The 22,217-nt window shown below is 44.4% G+C and overlaps 10 protein-coding genes across 10 annotated transcripts; 7 read left to right on the forward strand and 3 right to left on the reverse strand.

Moving 5' to 3' along the window:
- Positions 1 to 328: 328 nt before the first annotated feature.
- SAMD00019534_042390 (hypothetical protein) lies at positions 329 to 1,776 on the reverse strand (the record flags this gene model as incomplete). The annotated part of the gene is made up of 2 exons (XM_012900744.1): positions 329 to 1,383; positions 1,488 to 1,776. Coding segments are annotated over 2 exons (1,344 nt in total), but the record flags the coding sequence as incomplete, so codon positions are not given.
- Positions 1,777 to 2,433: 657 nt separating this feature from the next.
- Positions 2,434 to 3,120, reverse strand: SAMD00019534_042400 (hypothetical protein; the record flags this gene model as incomplete). The annotated part of the gene is made up of 1 exon (XM_012900745.1): positions 2,434 to 3,120. A coding segment is annotated over one exon (687 nt), but the record flags the coding sequence as incomplete, so codon positions are not given.
- Positions 3,121 to 4,459: 1,339 nt separating this feature from the next.
- Positions 4,460 to 7,369, forward strand: SAMD00019534_042410 (hypothetical protein; the record flags this gene model as incomplete). Its single annotated transcript, XM_012900746.1, has 3 exons — positions 4,460 to 4,535; positions 4,605 to 5,147; positions 5,223 to 7,369. 3 exons carry the CDS (start codon positions 4,460 to 4,462, stop codon positions 7,367 to 7,369), a joined length of 2,766 nt encoding a protein of 921 aa, XP_012756200.1.
- Positions 7,370 to 7,712: 343 nt separating this feature from the next.
- SAMD00019534_042420 (hypothetical protein) lies at positions 7,713 to 8,796 on the forward strand (the record flags this gene model as incomplete). The annotated part of the gene is made up of 4 exons (XM_012900747.1): positions 7,713 to 7,799; positions 7,873 to 7,959; positions 8,053 to 8,248; positions 8,312 to 8,796. 4 exons carry the CDS (start codon positions 7,713 to 7,715, stop codon positions 8,794 to 8,796), a joined length of 855 nt encoding a protein of 284 aa, XP_012756201.1.
- A 456-nt stretch (positions 8,797 to 9,252) lies between these two features.
- SAMD00019534_042430 (hypothetical protein) lies at positions 9,253 to 10,056 on the forward strand (the record flags this gene model as incomplete). The annotated part of the gene is made up of 3 exons (XM_012900748.1): positions 9,253 to 9,520; positions 9,645 to 9,886; positions 9,961 to 10,056. The coding sequence occupies 3 exons, from the start codon at positions 9,253 to 9,255 to the stop codon at positions 10,054 to 10,056; spliced, it is 606 nt and encodes a 201-aa protein (XP_012756202.1).
- Positions 10,057 to 11,096: 1,040 nt separating this feature from the next.
- SAMD00019534_042440 (hypothetical protein) lies at positions 11,097 to 13,929 on the forward strand (the record flags this gene model as incomplete). The annotated part of the gene is made up of 2 exons (XM_012900749.1): positions 11,097 to 12,407; positions 12,481 to 13,929. The coding sequence occupies 2 exons, from the start codon at positions 11,097 to 11,099 to the stop codon at positions 13,927 to 13,929; spliced, it is 2,760 nt and encodes a 919-aa protein (XP_012756203.1).
- A 553-nt stretch (positions 13,930 to 14,482) lies between these two features.
- On the forward strand, positions 14,483 to 15,541 carry SAMD00019534_042450 (hypothetical protein; the record flags this gene model as incomplete). Its single annotated transcript, XM_012900750.1, has 3 exons — positions 14,483 to 14,531; positions 14,614 to 14,773; positions 14,848 to 15,541. 3 exons carry the CDS (start codon positions 14,483 to 14,485, stop codon positions 15,539 to 15,541), a joined length of 903 nt encoding a protein of 300 aa, XP_012756204.1.
- A 650-nt stretch (positions 15,542 to 16,191) lies between these two features.
- Positions 16,192 to 18,474, forward strand: SAMD00019534_042460 (hypothetical protein; the record flags this gene model as incomplete). The annotated part of the gene is made up of 4 exons (XM_012900751.1): positions 16,192 to 17,153; positions 17,259 to 17,353; positions 17,428 to 18,025; positions 18,102 to 18,474. The coding sequence occupies 4 exons, from the start codon at positions 16,192 to 16,194 to the stop codon at positions 18,472 to 18,474; spliced, it is 2,028 nt and encodes a 675-aa protein (XP_012756205.1).
- A 252-nt stretch (positions 18,475 to 18,726) lies between these two features.
- SAMD00019534_042470 (hypothetical protein) lies at positions 18,727 to 20,206 on the forward strand (the record flags this gene model as incomplete). The annotated part of the gene is made up of 6 exons (XM_012900752.1): positions 18,727 to 18,738; positions 18,827 to 19,137; positions 19,199 to 19,253; positions 19,324 to 19,481; positions 19,550 to 20,089; positions 20,167 to 20,206. 6 exons carry the CDS (start codon positions 18,727 to 18,729, stop codon positions 20,204 to 20,206), a joined length of 1,116 nt encoding a protein of 371 aa, XP_012756206.1.
- Positions 20,207 to 20,340: 134 nt separating this feature from the next.
- On the reverse strand, positions 20,341 to 21,649 carry SAMD00019534_042480 (hypothetical protein; the record flags this gene model as incomplete). Its single annotated transcript, XM_012900753.1, has 4 exons — positions 20,341 to 20,702; positions 20,777 to 21,280; positions 21,341 to 21,423; positions 21,495 to 21,649. 4 exons carry the CDS (start codon positions 21,647 to 21,649, stop codon positions 20,341 to 20,343), a joined length of 1,104 nt encoding a protein of 367 aa, XP_012756207.1.
- Positions 21,650 to 22,217: the final 568 nt, after the last annotated feature.

Raw genomic sequence — 22,217 nt, forward strand, 5'->3', positions numbered from 1 at the left:
CAGATCCAATGACATGATAGAATTACAAGATTAAATATATATATTTGTAGTAATACAAGATGAATGAATGAGTGAGGATATGGAGTGGAGTGTACAATTTATTATTATTATTGCCTCTTCACCAACAATGTGTTGTTGTATAACTTGTTGTAATTCATTGTTGTAGTTGTAGTAATTGTATGTAATGTATGGTATGTTGTTGTTTGGGAAGGGCTTAGGTACATGGTTGACGCCAGGTCAATCTCGTTGTAAGGTAGGTAGGTTGGTAGGATGTGATGTGAATGAATGAATGTGGTAGTGCTATAGAGTGTTGATGTATGATTGATTACTTGGTTCTCTTCTTTGGAGCACCGGCATTCTTGACATCGTCCTCCTTCTGCTTCAAATACTTCTCCAGTGAAACGTTCTCATTCTCAACCTTGGAACCGAGACGCTTGGCCTGCTCCTCAAAGGCGAGCGAACCCATCTCGGTGTCGAGGTTCACTGGCTGCTTGGTGTATGGAATGGCCTCGGGGTTGTCGAGGAACGACTGCCACTTGGCAATGTCGTTGATCTGGTGGGAGATGTGAGTGCGCAGGAGACCGAGACCCTCCTTTTCGGCGGCGGCACGTCTCTTGTCCTCCTCGAGCTTGTTGCGCAGACGCTCGTTCTCGTCGAGGGTCTCTGCCAGCTTGAGCTCCAGGATGGCCTTGTCCTTCTCGGTCTTGGAGATGCGCGACTCGAGGTCGAGCTTGGCCATGCGCTCATCATCGATGCCACGGAGGGCGTCGTCGATCTTTGACTGCAGGTCGGCAATACGTTGGTTTCTGGCCTCGTTCTGGCTGCGAATCTGGTTGAGGGCGTCCTCGAGCTCCTTCTTCTGCTTGGTGAGCTCGTCGTGGGAGAGCTTCTCACCCTCCAGGGACTGCTCGAGCGAGGCGAGCTTGTTGGCGAGCGAGTTTTGGCTGGCCTCAAGAGCCTCACGCTCCTCCTTGGCACGGTAGGCGTGGAAGAACAGAGAGGTGTACAGGACGATGGAACGCTCGTCGACGTTGCCCTTGGACAGCGACTCGGCGTCCAACAACTTGGGGATGCCCAGACCCTTCTCTGCAAACTCAAAGGCAGAGTTGAGACGGTCGATCAGCTCCTTGCCGTGGTACTCGCCATAGCTGAACACTGATGGGTCGAACTTGTGAGCCAGGGCCAAGTAGGCATTGCCGTCCTTGAAACTGTTCTTGAAGTTTGTAATGTTGACTCCGTCGTATCCATCTGTAGTCTTCTTTACCCATGCCAACAGACCCTCCTCTGAGCTCTTGTCTCCCTCACTAATGACTGCAATACGATATTTACGGTAAAGAGTCCAAAGGAAACCAAGAATCATCTTCTTGTTGCTATCGACAAACTCTATAAAGGTTGATTAATTGATTGATTGAATGATTGAATGAATGAGTGAGTGAGTTGATGCTGTCCCTTGTGCGTCCTGTTCCCCTCCATTCTAACACACTTACCCTCAGCAGCAACACCTTGTACCTTGACACCGAGGTCAGAGTCGACAAAGATCATGGCCAAATGAAGGTTCTGGATCCTGAGGATACGGGTCTTTGGCTCCTTGTCAAACTTCTTGTGGAACTTCTTTCCAGAGACAGTCTCCAAGAAGTAGATGAGCTTGACACCATCGCTGAGGTCAGTTGAGACATCGGCAATCTTTGGTACACCGCGCTTATCCAACACAGAGTTGACCCATGATGTGAAGGCCATCTCTTGTACCTTCTCCCATTCCTTATTTAAGTCTGTCATATTTATATAATATATATATATATCTAATTATTATTTGTATTATTATTATTAAATTACAATGTGATGGATGTGTATTTTGTTTGAAATAAAGTTTAGTTGAGTTAGTTAGTGCGGGAGAGACAAGGCTTGATGGGATGAGTGTGTGTTTCACCCACTGATCATTCATAAAAGGATGAAGTGATGTTGTTCATTTTTAATTCAAATTTAATAATTCAATATTTTTTTATTTGAACAGTTGAACCCATTCAAACATTTACCTGAACAAGCTCATCAAATTTTGATCACAAGAGTGTGTGTGTGTATTTGAGGGAAGAGAAAGACTATGTATGACATTGTTTGAAAAGAAGGATAAGGTCACAATCACTGCCTCTGACTGACGACTTGGACGTGTTTATTTGAACTGATTGTTGATGATGGCATCAAGAGTTGAGTGCTGGACAACACCATCACAATCGTTTGTCCCGGGAGTATGATTGCTCGTGGTAAACACAATTTAATGTATGTATATCTTTCCCGGGTTGATCAAGCGCCATCACTCAAACATATTAAATCAATCACTGGAACTACGCCAATCAATCAAAAACTATAGTCCACAACATGATGTTTACAGGATAATGAATCAGTTAATCACTCACATTTTGGAGTATTAACAGTTTATTTTGGAACACAGATCTGTCTGAAACCCCAGTTGAAGTAACCTTGCTTGATGGCAAGACCAACCCAGAGTGGGCAGAGGGCTTCGATACCGCTGGCAGCAGCGACGGTACCACAGTCGACGGCATCATGGCCAAAGTTCTCAGAGAGGATGGTGGACACGGTGGCCTTGGCGGCGTCGTTGTTGCCACAGATGAACATGGAACCACGCTGGCCGTTCTCGTACTTGGGACGGTACATGACGTTGTTGCCAATGCTGTTGAACGACTTGACAAAGTGGGCAGATGGGGCCTCACGCTGGAGGATCTCCATGAGCGACTCGTTCTGCTGGGTGAAGTACATGACCTTGCCGGCCTCCACACCCTTGATTGGGTTGGTGGCGTCGATGATGATGCGTCCCTCGAGGGCGGCGTTGCCTCCGGCGAGCTGGATGGCCTCGACGGCGTATTGACCGCCGACGGCGAGCACGATGACCTGGCCAAACTTGGAGCAGTCGGCGAATGAGCCGGTCTTGATGCTTGGGTTCTCTTGGATGTACTTGACAAAGTCTGGCTTGGACACATCACGTGTTCCAATCATAGTGGCAAAGCCCTCAGTGGCAAAGGCTCTGGCGAGCACTTGTCCAACAGTGGATGATCCGATGACGGCAACCTGAAGAGTCTTGGAGTAAGCTGGGACAGTCATTATCATATTATTATATTTGTTTGATTGAAGTATGTGTGTAGGTGTATAACTTGAAGTTGTTGATTGATTGATGTGGACACACCTCCAAGCATTTATAGATTGTGGATGGACAAGTTAACAAACCAAGAGAAGAGGTGTAGAGTTCAGGTATGAAAGTCGACTTTCTATTATTAAATATCCAAAGTAGAGTGCACTCTATGAGTGTCAAGGTTGTTCACCCAACTCGGCGTCGTGTGTGATGAGTTCCAACACATACCAATGGACCGCAAGTGTGGTTGGATGTGTTCTCTTCCATGGAAGTGTGTGGTGTGGACCCGCCGAAAAAACATGTGGCCGTGTGGAAGGTTCCATCAAACAAAAAGACCCTTTGCCCACCCATCGACGAAACGATCACGTACTGAACTCGCGAATTGCCCTCAAGGACGAAGACGTCCCAGTCTATTTATATATGATGTTCCAAAAGATCATGACGATTGAAATAGATAGAGACATCGTATAGTATCGTTTTGATATGTTCCTTGTGTCACCCAGCAAGTAAAGTATGTCATCATACCATTGACATTCGCGATACACCAGTCATCAACACTCATCCATTCAGTCATTCTCCGTGTCAAATCCCTAAATCTTTCGATGCGACACGTAAATCATCGTAACCAATGTACAGCCATCATTCATAACTTCCAACGGTTGGAATCAACCAATGGCACATTCCAAATGTTATGATCATGATCCATGATTGATTGATTGATCCAATCTTGTGGTGGTTGTTCCATCGATGATCATGGTGAGGGGGGAGTGTATTTGGATCAGTTTGCTTCATTACGAAGTTCAGAGATATCTGATCATTCTAGGCAGTCCAACTTGGTCGTTGTCAACATTTGACGTTGAGTCAAGGAAAAAAGTAAACATTGATTGGACTTATTTGTGTGTAAGCGTAAGTAACATGTAGACATTAACGAAAGAAGAAGTAGTGAATGATCATTCTTTGTGATGAAGAACAGTTCAATGAACAAAAAGTGTGTGGGTTTAATTAATTTATTATTAAATTTAATTAAATGTTTTTGGAACATCACCGTTTGAAATGAGTTAATTCACATAACTGACATCGCACACCACCTCGATGTAGGATAGGGTAGAGTGATGATGTGAATGAATGAAACACATCAACAACCAGGTGACTCTGACACTTCTACATCAACTTCATTAACATTATTATTATTATTATTCATATATCTCTTCAATCAATCAATCATATATCATATACATACCATCAATCAATCAATCAATCAATCATAATAATACAGATTTGTAAATATTCATAGATCATTGGGATAAATCCACCAACATGTCGGTGCTAGAAATCATTGTGCACAAGGCCACAAACTCAAAGGTCACTGCACCAAAGAGAAAGCATGTTAGATGTATGTAACTGTTTGAGTTGATTGATTGATTGATTGAATACTAATAATTGAATGAATGAATGAATATAGCCATTGTATTAGAATGTCACAATGAGAACAGCGCTAGATCATTCTTACATGAACTTTATAAACGTCCTTTGGACACGAATGAGGTCGTATGCTACAAGGCTATAATTACAATTCACAAGGTCGTGCAGGAGGGACCAAAGAACGTGCTGAGCGACGTATCGCACAAGATCTCGTGGTTTGAGAATCTCAGACAGCACTGGCGACGACATCACGACAAGGCAGGCTTTGCCAACCTTGTCGGAGAGTACTGCACCTTTATGATCGACAAGATCCGCTTCCATCAGGCACATCCCGAGTTTGATGGCGGTCTCACAATGGACGGCTACCAAAAGAACCACAAGTTTGAGGACGTCGAGATTGATCGCGGTCTGCAGACCGTCAGCCATCTCATGGACATGCTGGACGCCGTGTTCCGCATGCAGAATGCCGTTGTCGATGCTGCTCCCTACAACGATTGCAAGACAGCATCATTCATTCCCCTTGTCATGGAGTCATACGCCATCTACCTACTCGTTGTCCAATTCCTTACAAGTCTCGTAGACAGTGAGTATCTCAATCAATCACCTTCTAGCCCTCGCATACTCATACTAACAATCGAACAATGATTCAACCAAACAGTAACTGACAACATGGAAGTTATTGACTTTGCCATTCAAAGGTTCTACGTACAGTATCAGACTTTGAGGAACTTCTACATCAATGCCAACGCTGTGAACAGTGTGTCTAGTGTTATTGCCGTACCAAACTTGCCACCAGACCCTCCCAAGTTTGTCAGAAGACGCAGAGAGACACCAAAGCAGAGAGTCATGCCACAGCCGTCGCCACCACCCGTCAAGGCTCCTCCACCCCCACAGCCAGAGATCACACAGATCCCCGTGCCCGTGCCCACGCCCGTGTTCATCCGCCAGACTGTTCCAGTGGTCTACGGCAACCCATTCATGCAGCAACAGGACAACACAACATGGGGACAGTACAACAACGCTGGCGCTGGTGCTCCCATGTACAACCCAATGCCCGCACCTATGCCCATGCCTCAGCCACCTCCTCCAATCATGCACGACCCCACGCCACTTCCACCTCCCCCATCGTCACAATGGGTAACATTCGACGAGGAGGCCAACAGACAGCGCTCAAACAGCACACCCGTCCCCGTCGAGAAGACAGCATCGCTGGACAAGAACACATCGCCAGTGCCCTCGACCGCCACATCAGGTGGTGCCGAGAAGACACGTGTCATCACCAAGATCATCACCAAGACCGTCAGCAACACAGCCGAGCTGAACGCTCTGCGCGCACGCATTGAGGAGCTCGAGCGTCTGCTGGCCGAGGAGCAGGACAAGAACAGACAGCTGCAGATGAAGCTGTCGGAGCGCGAGGCAATGATCCAGGAAGTTACAAACGCCAGGAAGCGTGTTGCAGAGATCTCTGAGAGCAACGACAAGTACACGGCCGAGGTGGTCAAGCAGAACGATCAGCTGCGCGAGCAATTCACCCAGCTGCGAGACTACTACGAGAAGCAGCGTGTCGAGCGCATGGAGGCCGACTTCAACAAGGCCAGGAAGGACATTGCCCTGTGCCTGTCGGCGCTGGACAACCCCAACAACCTGGGCAACCAGGAGGCCACCGAGCAGATGCTCATCACCGACCTGATCCACCACATGGGCCAGGCCACCAACCTGATGAACATGTGCTACATGGAGGGCGAGATCCCAGAGATGAGCATCTTTGGCGCCGTGGGTGGCGTGAGCGACTCACTCAAGAACCTCTTCTTTGACGCCAAGGGAGTATCTAGACTTATCAACAACCAGGGCGATCAGAGCCGCTTCCTTGACGCAGCGCGCAAGATTGGAGCACTCACACAGAACTTGTTTGACTCTGTCAGACATCAGGGCGGCCAATGCCAGGACGAGGAGGACCGCAAGAGAATCGCCTCCAACATCAAGGAGCTGCAGCAGGGCACAGCATCATTGGAGCACATTGCCAGACATGCTCTGTCGCAGGCCACCGAGGAGAGACCATACGTCGACGAGAATGGTTTCGACCTCGATGACTTGGCTGAGCGTGAGCTGATGGCCGCCGCCAAGACCATTGAGGACGCCGCCAAGTCCCTTCTGGCTGCCAAGAGCAGACGTCCACCAAAGAAGGAGGGCGACATGCCAGATGTTGCAGAGGCCATCATTGAGGCCGCCATGGCCATTACATCTGCCACGAGCACTCTGGTCGGCGCAGCAACAACTGCCCAGAAGGAGCGTGTCGAGAAGGGCAGAGCCGGTCACGACGGACCATTGTACAGAAAGGACCCAACCTGGGCCGAGGGACTGATCTCGGCCGCCAAGAGTGTAGCTGCAGCCACCAAACAACTGGTGGAGACCGCCAACAAGGCAGCAAATGGACAAGATATTGCAGGAGGCACGGAGGAGGCACTCATTGCCTCTTCCAAGCAGGTGACAGCGGCCACATCACAGTTGGTCTCTGCATGCAAGTCCAAGTCAGACATCAACTCACCATCGCAACACAAGCTCAGCAACTGTGCCAAGAGTGTGCAGAATGCCACCAATCTGTTGGTGGCCGCGGCCAAGGCCGTGTCCATGATGGTTGGCGACGAGGAGGTTGACTTTGGCAAGATGACCGTCACCGGATACAAGGTCAAGGAGATGGAGCAACAAATGGCCATTCTCCGTCTGGAGAAGGAGTTGGAGTTTGCTCGCAAGGGTCTTAGCACTCTAAAGAAGCAACAGTATAATGTAACTGAACAACAAGTATAACCAATCCATCAATCACAATCATTCAAATAGCTATCTCCCTTCTTATCCAGAGATAATATATATATTATCTCTATCTGTATGACAATAAACTAGTAGTAATTACTACTTATATATTACCGCATGGTGTTACAGTTTGTGCGACTGATTGATCCGAAAGGGATGATGTCGACATCAACCCACTCACCCCATTGTTGTCTTGATTGCGTGTTGACGAATCCAATGCTTTTTCAAACATGGATTGATCCAACCAATAACTATCTCACACACATCAATCAATTCATTCATTACTCCTATCCCCTACTTAATAACATATACATATATATCTATTTATTACAACAAAGAAATGGCAGAATCATACGTAAACTTGGATAAGAGATCAGCAGCAATCTCAAAGACAGAGACAAGAGAGAAGAATGGAAAGAAGTTTACAGTATGTCTATCACTGTTGGTTGACTGATTGATTGATATCCACTCACTAACTCATTCATTCACAACCATCATAGGAGTATATAGTAGATATTGTCGTTGACAATGGAGAGGAATATAGCATTGCAAGGAGGTTCTCTGAGTTTCTAGCATTGAATCAACTGGTTAGTATTAGTATTGGATCAATACAAGATGATTATGACCATGATGAAGTCAATGACACTGACTCAGCTCAATCAATCAAACATATACAACAGATGGTCCACAACTTCCAGATTAAATATCCATTCCCACCAAAGAAGTTGAATAAGTTGAATGCTACATTGGTGGAGTCGAGAAGAAAGTCATTGCAGGAGTTCCTACAACATCTTATTACATGTCCAACAGCATCAGTCAGACGATCAACCGATCTAGCTCGTTTCCTTGATCCAACAAACCCAGTCTTTACAAACAGTATGTTCTTCGCCAACAACTCTGACTTGTGTCGCGAGCTAACATTCAATCAATCAACTTTAGAGTTGGTACACAAGAAGGTGACGTTGGAGGATGTAAATAAGAGGAAACAGATGTTGGAGATAACGGTTGTGGAGGGAAAGGATATCAAACAAGGTGCAAAGTCAATGTGGGATATAGTGTCTTATTGCGTTTATGATGTTGATAAGCAGCCAGAGGAAACGAATACATTCATTGGACACACTTATAGGACGCCAACAATACCAGGCCCCTATCCCAATTGGAACTACCGACAGACTGTCAACATCAAGGACAAGAAGAAGCTGTATCTCAAGGTCTACAGCTCACTGGACACCAACAGCACCACCAACACAAACAACATTGCCAATGGTGTTGCAGGTGGCGAATCGACCGCCCCTTCAGTGATTGGCACTGCAGAGCTTGCCTTCTCCAGTCTCTCACTCAACAACTACTCCCCAACCACCCATTCTCTTCCATTGGAGCCCAAAGGCAGTGGTGAACTATTACTATCCTTTATCTTGGTCTAAGTCAGTCTTCATCATCAATGATCAATCATCTTCATCTTGGACGATTAAAGCGAGTGTTTGTGGGATCACAATCACTCATGTACTTCACTCAATCAATCAAACATTTGGTACCAAGTTATATTTATCATGATTGATGTGATGGCATTACCCACGGGTATCCACTAACAATGGGCCAATCCACCTCCACCTTTCATCGATGGCAGTTAGGGACCCAGCCCCATTCAAGGCCTCATTGGGGGTGAGTCCCGAAGCCAGATATTTTTTTTGATCAATTCAAACAAAATGATTGTTTGTTTGTGTGTGTTTTGAGGGGCAGTGATCAGATTCCACTAGATATGTTTGATTGATGGGTGTGTTTGTTTAAACAACCAGTCAACAACAACTAGTATGATCATTCAATACTTTGACACCTTAAGATATATACATACACATAACAGATAAACAAACAGATAAAGAATGAGTTATAACTTCAATTGTGCTAATTGTCAACAACAGATTTGGGGCTCGACTATTGTCAATGCCAGGGGTGACAAGTTCCATCCAAACTGCTTCACTTGTTCAAATTGCAATGGACAGTTGGTCAATGGATATATTGAGGACAAGCAACAACCTGGCAACTACCTCTGTGTACCATGTCAAGTGTTGGTCAATGATCAAAACAAGAGAGTTCGTCAAGAGAATGGATTCTGCAGTAAATGCTACAATAGATTCAATGGAACTGAGGGTAAGTCCATCATTCATTCATCCCCAGGGATGGTCCAATCACTCAATCACACTCACTAACTCAATCAATCACTGATGGAACTATTCCAATCACACTCACACTCAATCAATCAATCAATGATCAGATGTAATTGCCATTGACAAGGAGAGATATCATACTAATTGCTTCAAGTGTTCATCATGTAAACGTGCAATTGTTGGAGATATTTACAGCAGGGAGGTGATATCATCAACATTGTCCAGCTTTTGTTGCATCGATTGTCTTGAAACTGGACGTGTTGATCGATGTGGAGAATGCAGACAAGGTATCCTTGGTGCTTCAAGTGTATACGCAGCTGGTCAATCATATCACACAAAGTGTTTCAACGTAAGTCCATTCATCATCCTGCTCCCAGTCCTCTCGCTCATATCTCATTCATTCGTTCAATCAATCAATCAAAGTGTACCAAGTGCAGGAACAACATTGGACTGAAGGAGTATACAACAGAGAATAAGAGTCCATTATGTACAACATGTAATCCACTACTCACTGTCTAAGCTCAATCAATCAATCAATCAACCAAACAATCAATTTATTTATTAATCTTCCAAATTCCAGACTTTGTATTGTAATAATAAAACGAAACCAAACAACCCAAGTATTCGTAGTTGGGTGCTCCTGGTGACCTTACCTTGTTGGTGGTTGGGCTCCTAGGACGAGGGTTGGTTCAGGTTCTTGTTCAGGATATAAACTAGGATAGGGCACTTGGTATTGACCAGGAGCACCAAGGGGGCCATAAATGATAGGACCAGGGTAGGGACCAGGATAGGGAACTTGATAAGATATTGGTCCACCAGGGCCTATCATGAAGGGATTTTGGGGAAATTATTCCCCAATTTGATGGAATCTCCATACTTATGGTATTCACCTCTGTTTCTTATGCTGTAAGGATCGTGGCATGAAGCCACGATTACAAAGGCTATTAATATTATACTAAAGATCTTGTTAATTAAAGAAATCATTATTTTCTTTTTTATCTAGTATAGTTAAATAATTATATATTATATTAATATTATATATTATTATGAAGGTTTTTTATTCTATATTTACAAATTTCAATCAATTAAATAGTCATATTAATTGAAAGAAGTTAATCATTATTCGATTTAATAATTCAATCTATTTACAATTATGATTGATATCTTCGCTCTGGTTACTCAAATTAAATTGTCCAAACTATGGAATTCCTCTTGATCAATACCACCATAATTGTGGTTATGGAGTGATTAATATTATGGAATTTATTGGATCAGAACCCACTCTATCTAGATAGTTTGGAGAGAGTAGCAATATGAATATACGATCGGACATTAAATGTTTGAATACATATTTATTTATTATTATTAGAGTTGTGGAGTAAGTTGGAAAACCATAATAAAATAAAATATAATATTATTCTGCTGAAGGGGTGTTTGATTTGAAATTGATCGTTTTTCATGTTTGTTTTTTGAGACGAACGACAAAATTAAAACGATGTGAATGATTCGAATGCATTTTATTATTGAATTGAACAGAGATAGGTAGATAAGATATAAAGATGGTTGGAACAAAGAGATTGGCTGATGCCTTGACAAGGGTTGACAGGGATGATGAAGTAACAAATAAAAAGTCAAAGAAGAAGGTTATAAAACTATCAACTCTGGCTCCAAAGACAACACAACAACAGCAACTTCAACAACAACAACAGCAACAGCAACAACAAACAAAGAATAACAACAAATCAAACATTAATAATGATGATAATATACAGTTATTAAAGTCAATACTCGATACATATATGACTGCTGTCAATGTCAATGTCAACAACGCGAACAACAACAACATTGATATCCAACAGATAGTATCATTGTTGCATCATAATCAATGTCTTCAGATGGTGTTGGCAGATCGTGCTCAAACAAAGTTCACAACACAATGGTGTGCGGCTGTTCTGGCAATGCTCAGACCAAGTAGCCCACAGCTCCCACTCGGTTTACGTTTGATGGCCGAGACAATCAGAGTGTGCGATTATGATACGATGGTGGCAAACGCCGATAAATGGTCAAAAGTACTCGTTTCGATCGTGCCCACGGGCAAGGTCAACGAGGTCGCGTTGCAGCCTGCCGACTACTCGTCGCTCGTCGCAACCCTGGCGCTCCTGGTCGAGAAGTCTGCGCTTTGGAACGATTTGAAGCGATCGATCGTCACAAACACGACCCTGGCACCGATCGTCAGCGCCGTGTGCAGCTCCCTGCAGCCAGACAGCACAATACAGTACGGCCTGCAGGCACAGGTCGACAGTCTGATCGCGCTCAACACATTGGTGCTGTCGCTGTCCAGCGCCATCCGCCCACACCTGAACAAGATCGAGACGCTTGTCTATCCACTGCTCGTGAGCAGGGAGCTGTCACTCCAGGAAAGCGCTTCCACAGTGATTGCCAACCTGCCATCGACCGTCAACCTGCTGGCCAGCGATCTGTACTGGGACGTGACGGTACAGCGCCTCGTCGTGGAGATGCACGCCCACGCCTCGGCCATCTACATTGGCATAGAGGATGACGAGACCTCCAAGACGGACTTCCCACTGGCCGTCGTCATGCCATCGTCCAGCAAGCTGAACAGTTCAGGCGAGGATGCCATCATGAACCAACTTTCACACGTAGCCAACATCACCATCAACACGCCCAGCACTTTAGTCGACTGCCAGTCACGCGCCAACTCATTCCATGGCTTGGCCAAATGTCTCGTTCGACTGATGACCACTCAAACTCAATCCGCCTGTTCAGTTCCAGTTGACGTGATCATCAAGTTACTGTGTCGTGTCCTAAACATTGGATTCTATAACATCAGATCAAGGAAGGATCATAGTGTAGGTGTTGGATTGAATTATCAAGTGATGGGAATGATTCCAGGACTAACCCACATATTATCAATCATACCAGGATATCCCTTTGTGTCAGTTGTTGTCTGTGACTGTCCAACTTCACCAACAATGCTTGGCGATATTGTCCAGCATGCTACAGAGCTTTAGACGTGCATTGTTACCGTATGCCAAGACCATTAGCTCATTACTCTTGCGCCCTTTGAGAATGAGAGAGACATACTCCAACGCCACAATTCAATTGCAGGTCTACTCAACGATCAGAGTGGCAATCGAGTCGTTGGGCGCTGCCTGTGCTGACTCGTTGGCCACACCATCCGTCGCATTCCTTTTGCGCGACGTCCAACCATTCGTCCCACAAGAGATCTCAATCACCGCTGCCACGGCTGTCTCTGGCAAGAAGAAGAACAAGCAGACGACTGCACCAATGGCCCAGCAAAGCGTAGACGAGCCAACCAACAACACCATTGGCAACGTTGATGCCAACCATCTCCACGACACCAGCTCGCTTGACATCAAGGTGGCCGCAGGCAAAGCCCTCCAATCTCTGTTGCTGCATTGTGGCAGCCAGTTGGCAACATCACGCGCTACTGGCGCATCTCTGCAGGCATCCAGCGGACCCCAGGCCATGCGCACAGAGATCGACCAACAGCTCCTCTCGCTCATATTGCAGTGCCATAGTCTGGTGGCATCAAAGAAGAACACGGCCACCTACATTGGCAGCTCATTCGCCTCGTGGCAGTATCGCCAGGTGCTCTATGCCTGTCTGATCAGTGCTGTGCTGCGTCCCATCCCCTCGGTGCCGGCCGTGCTCCCTTACGCACTGCGCTTGCTGACCGTTGGCTGCAACACTGACGATCATCCCAAGGTACGCTCAGAGTGCTCCAAGGGTGCAGCCGTGTGCCAAGCCTTGATCCATCCACAGTGTCCAAGTCTTCAATCGCCAGCCTCGACCATCAATGGTGGTGCTGCTGCCCAGACCTCAGCATCCAAGTCATCACTATCACGTGCCAACGATGACATGATGGACATTATCAACAGTTATGAGAACGATGAGGAGCAAGAGGAGACTGATGAGGACAACCAACACGACGACGATGAGGATGCCAATGACAAGATTGACATCACATTCAATGATATGTCTGATGATGATGAGGAGGAAGATGAGGAGGATGCTGGAGCACTTGGCCAAGATGATGATGAAGAAGAGGAAGATGAGGAATCAGTTGGCAAGACAACAAAGACATCGACTACCACTACGACGACTACAACAACAGGAGGTCCAATAATGAGAAGCATGAGGACCAATTTGTTTGATGACTCTGCCTTTGGCACTACACCATCATCAATCACATCGAAGCAATCAACATCATCAACATCAACAACATCAGTATCAAGTAATGCCAAGCCATCCAACAATGCCAATATCAAGATGGACACCACCAACGATGACGACGATGAAGATGATGATCTACCGGATCTTATTGTTGGATCGTCAGACGATGAATAAACAACCGACAATCAAAAACATTAACAATAATGGTTATCCATTATTACATGGGCATGGGCCTGGCATGGGCGGAGTGGGCCATAGACCTAGCTGGCTACTTCCATTAGTCAGTCATCGACTTTGCCTCACTCAGTGACTGTTATTGAAATTTCGATTACCCTTAGGCCATTCATTAATCAGACAGATACATACCAACACACACACTACTACACTACGGCGTGATTAGATGGATTGATTGGATTTATGGTGGGGCTTTGTTCATTGAATGGGTGAACTGATTATCGAAAAACAAAGCCATCAATTATCTTTTGGAGGTCCACCTTTGGTCATGATTGGATGTGATGGGTGTGGGTAGGCAAGGGTATCTGTTTGTCTGTCTCTGGTGTGAGTGACAAATGAATTGAGATATTAGACAACAGCTTTGTAGACAGAGTGGACAGTCAGTCAGTTGATCAACTCCATCTATCTTGTATAACATAAAACATAAACATAATATATAATATTTATTCTTTATCTGTATAACTGTATTAATTAAGTACATAAATTTATAACAATGTCACAATCTACATCACCAACAGCCAAGAAGGTTCTTGAGGGAATCGGTATGTTATCTTCATTCATTCAATCATTCAATCATATCCATTCATACTAACATCTTGTTTGTTTGTTTGTTATGTGCTACAGAGGTCGGAAAGAAGGGAGGTGCCTCCTTCACTGAGAAGTTGGCCCCAGACGCAATGGCCTTCTTCAACCAGGTTGCTGCCCAATCATTCTCCCAACAGGCTGTCGCCTTCTTGAACGCCTACTGGTTCGAGCTGTCCACTGAGGCTGAGTTCATCTACGCGTATGTCTAAACAACCATCCTACAACACCTTCGCGTCATATCACTAACTAACCATGGTTGTTATTATCATATAGTGTTGCCTGGGACACCATCAAGTACGCTGATATGCACTTCAAGGGTATCCAGTTGGTGTACAAGTATGATGAGGGTAACGACCTCGACTTTGACATTGGTCTCTACTTCTATGAGCAGCTGTGCAAGTTCTGTGAGGACCCAAAGAACTCCAAGTACCCAGCCACCTACGTCAAGTCGATGCCAGTGATGATGACCGCCTTGAAGAGAAAGCAAGAGTTGAGAGAGAAGGTCGACGTCAACTTTGACGGTCGTATCTCCTTCCTCGAGTACCTCTTGTACCAATACCAAGACTACGCCAACCCAGCTGACTTCTGCACCCGTTCAATGGGTCACGACGAGCATCCAGAGATCAAGAAGGCCCGTCTGGCCCTCGAGGAGGTCAACAAGCGTATCCGTGCCTACGAGGAGGAGAAGGCCCGTTTGACCGCTGAGTCCCAGCAGAACGGAGGCCAGGGTGTCAAGGCCCTCGGTGCCAAGAACATGTTGGCTCAGATCGATGCCGGTCCCCTCAAGGAGGAGCTCAACAAGGCTCTCATCACCGCCGAGGCTGCCGTCCGTATTGCTTGCAAGAAGTACGGAGGCGCCGCCGGTGTCCCAGGCCAAGGTGGTGCTCACTCATCCGAGGGTGCCCTCTGGTGGTTGAACCGTGACCTTGAGGAGAAGAAGAGAAGATACGGACCAAAGGCCAAGTAAACTATTTGTCCTAGTCCTGCCACCCTTTGTTTAAAGGATCGTACCCTAAAGGTCCTTTCAACATAGCTCACTCAGTCCGCCGTCCCCAACAACATCCAACAACAACAATCCAACCAAACTACAAAAGTAGTCTAACATTATCAACATCCATCGTCCAATGCCTGTACATCAAAGCCCCTTCTAAAGCATAAACATAAATCATTTATTTATTCATAATAAGTATTAGTAACCTTATAAAGTATTATTCATTCATTCATTCAATCAATTGATAATTATCGCGAGATTGGTAATAATTGGACATTCAATGAAACTCCCTTTGAGATCGGAAGTCAATCGAATGCATGAATGGGTTTTGACTTGAAAAGCGCATGTTGTCATCAAAGTCACACTATTATGAAACTAAACCCCCCAATTCAAATAAATTGAGGGGTTGTTGAAAGAAGTAAAGTGAGATGTTTGTTGTACAACAACATCAACAACACCATAATAGTCTCGTTCCCTTTGCTTTTTAATTCATTAAATGAATTGAACCCCACAGATACAGATACAGATACACATAGATACGAATACAGATATATATATAAGAGATATAAGAGTATAAACATATAATATAATATTACCACAATTACTATTACAATTACTTAATAACGATGTTTAATGCATTCCATGAGAGGCAGCAAACAACAGACAATAATGTCATTGGTGCAAAGTTAAAGTTGAATGAACTGTTCTTGGCATGGTTGTCAAGGGATGACACTGTCAATTATATTAGTGATCTGTTGAATGGACTGAGTTCATTCCAGCAACAACAACAACTACAACAACTACAACAACAGCAACAACAAGTTATTATCGAACAAAATAACAATAACAATAACAACAACAACAACAACAACAACAATATAGAGATAATAGACTCAACATGTACACATGTTGACAGCGATATTAAACAACATGGATCTTTGAAGAAACAACCACAACATGAACAACCAGGATGCATTGTCAATCTGAGTAGTGAGAGTGCAAAGGTTATCCGTGTCGATGAGAATATGATATATCAAGAGAGTGTTGGCAGCAACAACAACCACAGCCACAGCAGCGATGAGAACATGATCAAGGAGGATGATGAGTGCGTACCAATCATTTTGGACGACAAGGAGGATGTATTGGCCAGTCTGTCCAACGCAGTCTCTGGCGGCAGTGGTGGCAGCGGCAACCAATTGTCATCGCCAAGCAAGTTCAAGCGTAGCATCGACAGCCAGCAAGAGGGCGATTTGCTGATCGATGGCTCCGAGGCGGAGCAACACGAGCGCAAGGTGTCAAAGAGAGCGAGCGCGCATATACCCGTGCCCGCATTTTACTTCCCCCGACAGACGTCGAGCAGAGGCAACTCCAAGTTTGTCTCACGCGACAAGCTTCAACAGGACGACCTAAAGATCAAGAATCGGTTCGATCAACTTGGCAACGATGGCAAGGTCATCCAGACCTATGACGAATTCGAATCCCTTGTCAAAGACCTCCACACCCTACCAAGAGTACTCATCAGACTGCTGTACAACTATATCATATCCCAATCCGAAGAGAAATCAATCACTCAAGACATATTCACATCGTATGTAATCCATTCAATCAATCAAGTTCATTCAATCATTCAATCAATATGATGTTAACATCTATCCTCTGAGCGCAGCTATTATAAAGAGACGATATTTAATAGGGAGGCAGAGGACATACTGTTCAATGCACTTAGAAGGACAACAAACTCCAGCTCAAACTATCTAATCTACAATGACTTGGTATTATTTGCAAGAAGTATGTATCCTCCGATGATGGCATCGCCAGCCAGCCCAGAGTCAACATAATACTTACCAACAATCTGATCCTAGCTTTATTGGAGTTCCACCCTGGTTTGGAGTTCTTAAAGCATACGCCAGAGTTCCAGGAGCGTTATTTGGAGACTATAATCGTTAGGATATTCTATACTCTTAGTAGGAAGAGAGGAAGGATCACGATTGGAGACATCAAGAGGAGTAACTTTATAAAGTCACTCACATTGCTAGAGGTGGAACCAGACATCAACAAACATTTGGAGTACTTTAGTTATGAACACTTCTATGTTATCTATTGCAAGTTCTGGGAGTTGGACACTGATCATGACCTGTTCATCAGTGCCTCGGACTTGGCCAAATACGCCAACTTCAGCTTGACCGACAAGATCATCAACAGGATCATCGATACACCGATATTTGAAGAGGAGTTCAGTCCCAAGCGAGTGATATCATATAAGAACTTTGTCTGGTTCGTTCTCTCTGAGGAGGACAAGAACAATGAGACCAGCGTCGAGTACTGGTTCAATTGTCTCGACTTTGACTGCGATGGTGTCCTCAGCTTCCACGAGATGGAGTACTTCTACATCGATCAAAAGGAGCGACTGGACAACCTAAACCTCGATCCACCTCATTTCACAGACCTCCTTTGTCAAATGTATGTGTGCCGCCATCGTCGACGCGCCAGTCCAACCAAGTCCACATAACTAACCTTACCTCGCTCACTCACTCAGTATCGACATGGTCAAGCCATCGAATCCAGACAGGATAACATTGTCTGATTTGAAGCGATCAAAGTTGGCTGGATATCTTTATAACATATTGTTCAATACGACCAAGTTCTTCTTGCAAGAGACAAAGGAATCGATTACAACGTCGGAACCATCGATGAGCGATTGGAATAGATTCGCCAAGGCAGAGTATGAGAAGGCGTTGGCCGAGGAGTCGTACCAGGACGATGACGAAGAGGACGACGACGAAGACATGGTCGAGGAGCAATGGTATCATTTGGGCAACAGACAACAGTTCACCTATCCATCATCCTTTGAAGACAACGATGACGATGGGGAAGATGAAGATGACGACGATGATGACTATTCAAACTGAGTGAGTCAGTCATACGACATACATATATTTATGGTACAGATTGAAGCAAGAATAAACTCTATCTCTTTCCGCCCGAAGTGGAAGTCCAAAAAAGGTTACAGATAATATCTGTTGTTCATTTCGTGGAAAAACATGTTGTTGTCAATCTAAGTTGCGAGCGCGCGCAACAGTAACACCTGATAAAGTCAAGTTCACTTGTTGAGCACATATACCGTCATCACAATACAGTTAACAACATATATACAAACACAAATGGGTCCCAAGGTATGTAAAGGGTCGACAACTTCCATCAATCAAAGTCATAGCTTAACATATCCCCACTTCCCCGTGATCCGCTAATAACATCAACCAGAAAGCTGCCGCCACTAGAAGAACAAAGAAGCAAAAGGAGGAGATTGAGGATGTAGAGGATAATTTGGAGAAGGAGACTGAGGAGGCTGCTCTCGCTGATGAGGATAGGGAGGCTTCTGATGCTGATGAGAAGGAAGAGTCAGCGGACACAAAGAAGAGAAAGAGAACTACAACCACTACATCAACAGTGTCCACAGCACCAATCTCCTCTCAGGACGAGGTCGATGGTGATGAGGATGGAGCTGCTGTCCAACCAGCTGCCTCAGCCGGTGACTTTAACGCTGATGACTTTAGCAAGCCAGAGATGAAGGAGTAAGTATCCCAAGTCCTTAGCACTCACTGGGGCGTTCAACCAACTAACCTGTCTCAATAGCGGTTTGATCAAGATTATCTCATGGAACGTGGCTGGATTCAACTCCTGTGCATCTGTATGTTTAAATCATTGATTGATCGATGACATTCTTCTGACTCTCTCTCTATAACATCAAATATGAGTAGAAAGGCTTCAAGGCCTATGTTGAGAAGGAACAACCAGATATCCTGTGTCTTCAAGAGACAAAGATTGAGCAAACAAAGGCTGTTGGACTCAAGGCCATCCCTGATGGATATGAATATCACTTCAACACTTGTGAGAAGCCTGGACAACATGGAACTGCGTACGTTGCTCCTCTCTGGTTCTCTTCACAATCCCTCCAACTCTACTTACCATTCAAATCATGTACAGTCTCCTCACCAAGATCAAGCCAGTGTCTGTTACCAAGGGTATTGGCATCAGCAAGCATGACAAAGAGGGCCGTGTCATCACTGCCGAGTATGAGAAGTTCTACGTAGTCAACAGCTACGTTCCAAACTCTGGTACCAACAGAACCAAGCCACTGGATCGCCTGGACTACAGAACAAAGGAGTGGGACGTTGACTTTTTCAACTACATGAAGAACCTCAACAAGACCAAGCCAGTCATTTGGTGCGGTGACCTCAACGTTGCCCACAAGGAGATCGATCTGAAGAACCCCAAGACCAACCTGAGGACGGCTGGATTCACCATTGAGGAGCGAACAAGCTTCAGTGGTCATCTCGAGTCTGGATTCGTTGACACCTACAGACACTTCAACCCCAAGAAAGAGTTTGCCTACACCTTCTGGTCGTACATGCGTAACTCGCGTGCATCCAACATTGGCTGGCGTCTTGACTACTTCATTGTTCCAGCCACCTTTATCGGATCAATCCTTCACTCATACATGAGAACAAATGTAACTGGATCAGAGTATGTATTACACCCAACATCCATATTCACAATGTTGATCAAACACTAACAATATCGATATTGCCAAACCTTCACAGTCATTGTCCAATTGGAATCATAGTCGACGCCACCAAGTAAGTGGCCTGGCGAACATTCCAATCACTTCCACATTTTCCCAAACAGATATAATAAATGCCTTGTCATTGTCACTGATGATTGATTATGATGATAATAATGATGAATACATGTACATAATGTTATATTTATTTATATTATTGGAGATTGTATACCTTCTTCTTTACCAGGTCATACTGCTGGAATCTCTTCAATGCGTAGCCAATGTAATCAAAGTCGATGGTTGAGTTAAAGTTCTGGACAATGCCCCAGAATCCCCACATCAAGTGGGAGCCCAATGTGAAGTGATTGGCCTCTATGTACAGCTCGTGGACCTCCTCCTCGGTGACTGGATCACCGTTGGCAGCGAGGTAGTATCTAAGGAACTCCTTCTGTGTCTGGACGGATGGGTACTTTGTGTAGTCCAGATCCAAACCAGAGAACTCACAGAAGAAGTTACCAATGTCAAAGCCACGATAATTATATCCAGAGTATTCAAAGTCAATGTACTTTACAACGTCTATATGATTGATTGAGAATGGTTAGTCAACTGGATGCTGTTGTTTGTATGTCTCAAGGTCTGGATTGACATACCATTTCCAGAGTTATAGATCATATTCCTTGGAATAAGATCATTGTGACAGAATACAACATGTCTGGGGTGGCTGTATTTGGTCTTGATGAATTGCTTAAAGGCCTCAGTCTCCTTAATGTAATAGTCTACATCGATGTTGACCTTCTCAGTCTTTAGTAGAGTCTGTACATTGCTAACCCATGAGTTTAGGTAGTTGGTCAATGATGGCTGCTTCTTAAGATCAAGTGTAAGTGAATGCCATGTCCTCGACTCCTGAGCAATCAGATTAAGAATATGTGGATTGGCAAGATCTGTGAGCTCCAACTGGTCGCCCTCAACAAAACCATAGATGCAGCCATTCTTGAAGGTGCCATAGAACTTTGGTCCGACACCATTTCCACTGAGCAGATATTGGATATAAGACTCTGACTTTCTATCAATAAAGTTCTCAGTTCCCTTGCCATAAAGTCGAATAATGATATTCTTCTTCTCCTGATGGCTATTGTTGTATGTACATTTGAAAACTGAGTAGTGGTAAAGGTTAGTTTACAAGCCTCATGCTCATGTTGTACACAAATACATACGTGTGTTGGTGACACCTCCAGTCATTGACTTGAATGTTAGGTTGTTATCAAACTCATCATCTACCAACTCTCTAATCACACTCCTAAAGGAATATAACAAAGATAAAGATATTAGTATCTCAATAGTCAATCAATGTAAAGAGGTTGAACTTACGCCAGTTGCTCATAAATGGTGATCTCCTCCTCTGCCTCTGTTGGATGTTGGACCTCATTGGTGACATGAGCAATTCCAGATGCTGATGTGTTCATCATTGTAGTCGTCTTCTTCTGTGTGAAGTTATCATCTGGGATCAATGTATCGGTATCCATTTTGTCTTGTGTTTAAAGTATGTGATGTAACAATGTTTTGATTGATTGATTGATTGATTAAAGTAACTGTTGTTTTAAGTTTGTATCTCTTGTATGTTATTTGTTTTTACATAAAATTGTATATATTATTATATTATGATAATTATCTGTATCTGTTATCTCTATTACTTATATTTATAATTATGTGAATGGATAGAGTCGTGCGTAATGAACATTGACATTGTGGGTGGTTGTTGCCAATAAAGAATTATTCGTGGATTAGTCTCACCCTTTTTGCGTGGGGTGATTAAAATACTTGTGAGTCATTGCTCAATCCCAGGCAGAAAGGTGAGAGAGCGATCCCACGATCGCAACACACTACACCTTACTTTGACTTGAATGTTGTTGAAATGATTAACACAATGACTTGTGATGTGTGTGTGTTGTGTGTTTGATTAATGGATGATGTATATGTCTATCGGAAGGGGCAAGGTCGTGGCTGTTCAAAGTAGTAAAGTGATTCCAAGATTAATTGACTTGATCGATAGCTTGGTAGGGAGAGAGTACAATCCCACCCCTAAACAATCAT

Source organism: Acytostelium subglobosum (genome assembly GCF_000787575.1).
Source record: "Acytostelium subglobosum LB1 DNA, scaffold: scaffold7, whole genome shotgun sequence".
Lineage (NCBI taxonomy): Eukaryota > Evosea > Eumycetozoa > Acytosteliales > Acytosteliaceae > Acytostelium > Acytostelium subglobosum.